General features: G+C 47.6%; 1 protein-coding gene across 1 annotated transcript; it reads right to left on the bottom strand.

Moving 5' to 3' along the window:
* Positions 1-202: 202 nt before the first annotated feature.
* Positions 203-6487, bottom strand: LOC125482577 (plectin-like; the record flags this gene model as incomplete). The annotated part of the gene is made up of 2 exons (XM_048594674.1): positions 203-774; positions 1941-6487. A coding segment is annotated over one exon (3714 nt), but the record flags the coding sequence as incomplete, so codon positions are not given.
* Positions 6488-6491: the final 4 nt, after the last annotated feature.

Genomic DNA, 6491 nt, shown 5'->3' with positions numbered 1-6491 from the left:
CAGCGACAGACCTCTCTGTCCTGGTTCTGTGTTGTGCAGTGCTGACCTTGTGTGTTAGTGTTGTATTGCTGTGCTGATACCAGTGTGTAATAATTTGTTAAGGTTCAGGATCACTCTTGTCACTGTCATGCCCACAGTTGTGTGGTAATTTTGTTCCACTATGTTATGAAAGACAATATGAGCAATTTGCGGAAAAGTTCACTTGGTTTTATATATTAATGTCTTTTTAATTGTCCCTTGCATCAAGGTTTCTTTTAACAACTTATCTTCTGTACAGCTGATGGAGGTGTTTAATCTCCAGGGGTTTTTCTGGATTGCAATCAGTTAGTGTGTTAAATGCACTGTTTGATATAAACAGGCTCATTCAAATGCGAGGGATTCTCCTGAAGGAGTTAGTAAGGCATGCAGGTCAGAACAAAAACACATTACACGAACAACATAAAAGGGATGAGTAATGCACTGAACTGAAAAATAATAGAGAGGTGGGGAAAGTGATGGCTTGGACAGTGTTTGTCTCGCTGATGGGATGGTATCTGAGCTCCATTTCAGCTCCCTAGGAGTCCTGTGACCGGATACTGAGTTCAGTTCAGGGATCGCGGCCCCCACTTTCAGGAACAATGAGCCTCCTGTGAGTCGGTCCTGGTATCCGCTGAGTTTCCGGAATGTTCTGGTGTGACAGCCTTCGAGAGGCTCTGTCTGCACTTGGGTCTGATTTTGTTTCGCTCTCAGTCACTGTGTCACTGACATCACTCCCTGGAACAAGGTGCAATGGAGCTGGAATGAAGAGGCAAATGATCTTTAGGACAATACATGGCTGCAGGTCATCGACAAAGGAGAACAATAAAGACACATCAGTCAACAACGCTAGAAAACTACACAAACCTGGTCCAGCCTTTCACTCTGAGCTTGGCCAGCCCCTGTCACTGTGGAGATAACCCTCCCACCATTGTCACCCAGACCCTCCCTGGGTGCAGGGCTCTGTAAGGGGCCAGCCTGCTAACCACATGGAGACAAACAGTGAACCACAGAGTGATACAGTACAGGAGAGGTCCTTCAGCCCATCGAGTATTTACCATCAGAACTACACAGTGGAAAACCTTTCCTCAAAATCCCCTCTAAACCTCCTGCCTTTCACTTTAAAATTATGCCCCTTGTTAATGATCCTTCAGCTCAGGGGAACAGCTGCTTCCTATTCCCCCTGTGCTCGGGGAAAGCATGCCCCCCGACTCCAGTCCAACCAACACCCTCCATCCATCCTCAGAGGGGGCCCCTTGGGGAGAACCACTCCACACCATTTCTCCATCCCACCCCCGGGAAGTGGGCTACAAGTTTCTATACCTGAGATAACAAGGTGTAGAGCTGGATGAACACAGCAGGCCAAGCAGCATCAGAGGAGCAAGAAAGCTGGCGTTTCGGGCCTAGACCCTTCTTCAGAAGTTCCTACTATCTCTTTCCTATACCTACTGGTTATATGGGGTAGGAGGGGGATAGGGTGTAAGGGAGAGAGCGAGGGGGAGAGAGGGGGAAGAGTGTGAGTGAGCAGGAGAGAGACAGTGAAGGGGGAGTGAGGCAGAGACAGTGGGGGAGAGTGTGAGTGAAGGGGAGAGTCAGTGAGGGGAGAGTGTGAGTGAGGGACAGTGAGTGACTGAGGGGGAGAGAGGGAAGCGGAGTGAGTGAGGTGGAGAGGGGGTGGAGAGTGAGTGAGGGAGAGAGAGAGGAATAGTGTTTGAGTGAGATAGACAGTGAGTGAGTGAGGGGGAAGGAGGGGAAGAGTGTGTGAGTGGGGGGGGACAGAGTGAGTGAGTGAGTGAAAAGTCAAAGCGTGAGTGAGAAGACAGAGAGCAAGGGAGGGTGAGAGAGTGTATGAGGGGTAATGGAGACATTGAGTGAGATTACAATGGGATTCAGGGAGTACTGAAGGGCAGTTTTCTGTCACTCACCTCCTGGGAAGTGGCTGCAATAAGGGAATCCAGGAGGAATCTCGATGCGAGCACCAGTCAGGTTGTGTCCACAGAGAGATGTCAGGCAGAGCAGGGCTGGCTCAGCAACTACAGGCTGGCTTCTCTAGAAGGCTGTTTGGAGCTGTCCTGGTTCACATGAGGAGTCTGAATTCACTCAGATCTCAATGGTCATTAAAACAGTCAGTGCACTGGAGACACATGGTGTAAGGGAAGAGTTGGCTGGAGTTTTCCTGAAGCAGACTGGAACCCCCGAGTCTACGGAGGGTTCAATAAATTCGAAAGACGGCACCTTGTTAATATTTGGTTTCTTTTCAAACAGCATCAAGTGTTTATTATAGTTCAATGGAAGAGAAGCTCTTAATACTTGCAGCATATTGATTTTAAAATAGAAAGCGAGATATCCGGTCACACTGTGGGTCAGTGCATTCATCAAGAAAGTTATGAGGTTTGGATATTGAACTCCTCCCCACTGACAGAGTAAGATCAGCATGTGGCAGCAGTGGTTTCAGGTTAGTCTTCCTGCTTCACAAATAGCAACACAATCAGTCCAATTGGGAAACGGAGATAAATCAGATCTAGATAAATTGTCTCTTCTTGTTCCAAACATATACATTCCATTGGATTAATTTTAAATCACAAGACTATTTAAAACTCAGAGGGACTGAGATGATGGAAAATTAAAATAAATTTCTCTAAAACATTTTTATCAGAATAATGCTGTCCCTCGCTGTCCTTTGTAGAGACGCTTGCTTGGTCATTTGCTAGTTGTGGAGCAGGATGATGGGGAAGGGGGCCTGGGGACAGTGGTCTTGCTACATCATTGACACTTGTAGAAGCTGGGACTGGGTAAACAGAGAGTTCTTGTCTGGGTTATGGAGCGGCCGAGAGCTCAGGGACATGGTCACCATCTCCCGCCCTCCGGGAACTGTGGTGGCCAATCTGCGGCCATAACTGGACGATGTGTACGAGGAGGATGAGAAGGACATGGAGTAACTGGATCCTGAAGCATCAAAGCTCCCCCGCCTAGAGCCTGTTCTAGATCCAGTTCTTGAACCTGATCGAGAACCTGCGGATGAACCAGCTCCGCTGACGTTGTAGGGACTGTAGAAGCCTTTGGTCGATTGTGATGATGCTTCAAGCAAACGCAGGCCTGTCCCTTCTTCAATCATCGATCGGTCCATTGCATCCTTGTAGGAAATCTTCAGTTTGGTTTTGGGACAGGTTATATACTTTGTATGAGCTCCAACATCCCTCAGTTTTTGGGCAGTGCGGGCATCAATGGTGCCTTTTTGTAAAGCTTCATCCAGAGACACTCGCCCCGGCACATCAGGCTCAATCAGTCCACCAGTCAGATATTGTACCTCCAGGAATCGCTGGCCTGCTTCATAATATAACCAGCCTTTCTTCAAAGCCTGAGCAGCGGACATTTTTGTCTTGGTTCTTGGATCTTCAAATCCATTGAATGCTTTCTGAGCCAGGTTGATCCTGTCGACCATGATCTTGTCCACAAGGGAGTGAGCAACAGCATCTGTGACTGAATATTTCTCTCCTGTAGCAGGATCAATGATTCCACCAGTACAGGCCTGAGCTTCCAATAACCTCTGGCCACTGATGTTGTCCACCAAGTTACGATGCATAGCTTCAGTGATGGAGACTTTCTCGAGTGTATCTGTGTCCAAGATGCCAGCAACTGGACACGTTTCCTCAACTGGATCATTCCATGTGACCATGTGACTTCTCATGGGACTTGCTTGTTGGCTTGTGTATGAAGATGAGGAGCCAACTGAGGAAGTCCTTGAGCGGAACCCACTCACGTTTCCTGACAACATATCAGCAAATTCCGTGATGGATAAAGCTCCAGAGCGATACAGGTCTAAAGAACCCTGGTCAATCAGCCCTCTGGACAGTGCATCATCGATATCGTACTGTCGTCCTGATCGTCTGTCAGTGATTACTGACTTCACCACACCATCTGACGAAGAGATTGTCACTTCCTCCCATTCACATTCCTGCTCAGATAGCTCTGTGTAAGTCTGATGATCAATCAGTCCTTTACGATAAGCTTCGTAAACAGACATCTCTTTGCCAGTTTCAGGATCAACTATGACCACTCGCCGTTTGCGAACAGATGATTTGGACGAAGTTTTCCTCTCTCTCTTCTTGTCTTTCAGGATGAGTAAACAGAGCCCAGTATCAGAATCGACTACACAACGCTCCTTCAGCTGCAGGTAGGTGAGGTTTTCCTCAGTATTTGGATCAAAAAAGCCCTTTGTATCATCACCTGGGTCTGACAAGATCTTATTCATCTCCTCATCAAACAGGCCTCGTTTGTAGGCCACCTCGACAGGCAGGCGGTGACTGTACTCTGGGTCAATGATCCCACCTGTAGCGATCTGTGATTCCAATAGACGAATCCCGTGATCTTTTAGAATCAGACTTTTCTGCATGGCTTGAAACAGAGACAGCAGTTCACCTGAATAAGGATCTCTATAACCAGTAACTGCCCTCTCAGCTGACAGAAGCTTATCCTTAAACTCTGGACCCACCACTCCCATTTTCACAGCATCACTAACCGTTAATTTCAGATTTTTAATGGGGTCAATCATGTAACCTGTTGCTGCTTGAGCCTCCAACAACTCAAAGGCTGTCCCAGGTCGAATCATACCCTTCTTCATGGCTTGGTAAATGGTTAATCTCTCTTTAGTAGCTTCAACAAACACTCCTGAAATACAACTGGTGCCTTCCAAATATTTCTTGATGCTGTTGCTGACTTCCTCCACAGTGATTTCACCTTGCAGTAGCTGTGCAGCATCAGAACTTGTGATGATATCTGATGCAACAAGTTCCTCCATTGTGATCTGTTTCCTGAGACCTTTAAATACCAATTTCTTCCTGTCCGTCAGGGTCAATAGGCGATGGCCTGTGTTTTCATCCACCTTGCACCGCTTCATCAGCTGACTGTAACTCATTGGTTCTTCAGTGCTGGGGTCACGGAACCCTTGTGGCCCCTCAGTAGGATCTGTCAGCAGGCTGTATGTCTCACGGTCAAGGTAACCACGCTGATAGGCTGTCTCCAGAGGAAGGTGGTAACTGTATTCTGGGTCAATAATGCCACCTGTGACCAACTGGGCATCCAGTAGCCTCAGGACATACTCTTTTGCAATGAGGCCTTTCTTCATGGCTTGGAAAAGTGAGATGACCTTCCCAGTGTAAGGGTCCCGGTATCCAGTGACAGCTCGTTCAGCTGATAGCAGTCTGTCGTGGAGCTCAGGACCCACCAGACCCTCTCTCACAGCCTCATCTACAGACAGCCTCTCATTCTTTACTGGATCCAGCATGAACCCAGTGGCAGCCTGGGCTTCCAAAAGAGCATCAGTTATCTCAGGTTTCACCAAACCCTTCTTCATCGCTTCATATAACGTTAACACTTCCTTCCCAGCAAATTTGTAAATCCCACTGATAGCTCCGGTTCCAAACAGGTACTTCCTCACTAACTCCATCTCACAGACTTGCTGCACGGTTAATCGCTTGTCCTTCAGCATATTCAATGTTTCCAGGTCAATGATTTTGGAGGAATAAAGCTGATCAGCTGTGATCTTGCTCCTGAAAGTATTAAATGTAATCATTTCATACCCTCTGCGGATTTCTACTTGCTGAATAATCTCAATAATTACCACAACCAATCGCTCGCGTGTGATTTTTCCTGAACGATAGTCCCTTGTTAACTTGAGCCTCTCTTTCTCGGTAATTAACTCAGAGTTCAGGATCTCCCAAATGGACATGGATTTCCCACCGAAGGTGCTCTCAGGAAACTGCACTGTTGTGTTCTCAAACACCTCCCTTGTTTCAACTTCACTGTGCACCAGATTTTCAACCACTTTGGGTATCTCGCTGTCCTTCACTGGGATAAGGTGGAGTCCTGTCTCCGGATCTATTAAACACCTCTCCTTTAGCTGCTGATAGGTGAGGTCTTCATCAGTGTTGGGGTCAAGAAACCCTTTGCTATCATCCCCAACATCAGACAGAATCTTGTTCATCTCCGCATCAAACATTCCCCGTTGATAGGCCACATCGACAGGCAGTCGGTGACTGTGCACGGGGTCAATGATACCCCCTGTGGCAATCTGTGCCTCAAGGAGACGGATCCCATAACCCTTAGGGACAAGACCCTTCCTGATGGCTTCAAATAAGGAGATCTTGTGGCCAGTGTAGGGGTCGGTGTATCCAGTCACAGCTTTCTCTGCAGATAGGAGTTTCTCGTGGAGCTCTGGGCCGACCAGACCTTCTTTAACTGCCTCATCAACAGTGAGGGTTCGATTCCTCACAGGGTCAACAATAAACCCTGATCCTGCCTGAGCCTCCAGTAAGGCCTCTGCTGTGCTCGGACTCAACAAATTCTTCTTCATTGCTTCGTAAAAGCTCATCTTCGCCTTTGTAGGTTCAATAAACACTCCTGCGATACTGTCTGACCCCTGTAGGAACATCTTCACTGAATCCAACTTGCCAACATCTTCTGGTGTTGCTTCTCCC

This window comes from Rhincodon typus, unplaced genomic scaffold (assembly GCF_021869965.1).
Source record: "Rhincodon typus isolate 14 unplaced genomic scaffold, sRhiTyp1.1 hic_rhity00012753, whole genome shotgun sequence".
Classification (NCBI taxonomy): Eukaryota; Metazoa; Chordata; class Chondrichthyes; order Orectolobiformes; family Rhincodontidae; genus Rhincodon; species Rhincodon typus.
This window is presented reverse-complemented; position numbering and strand designations above follow the sequence as displayed.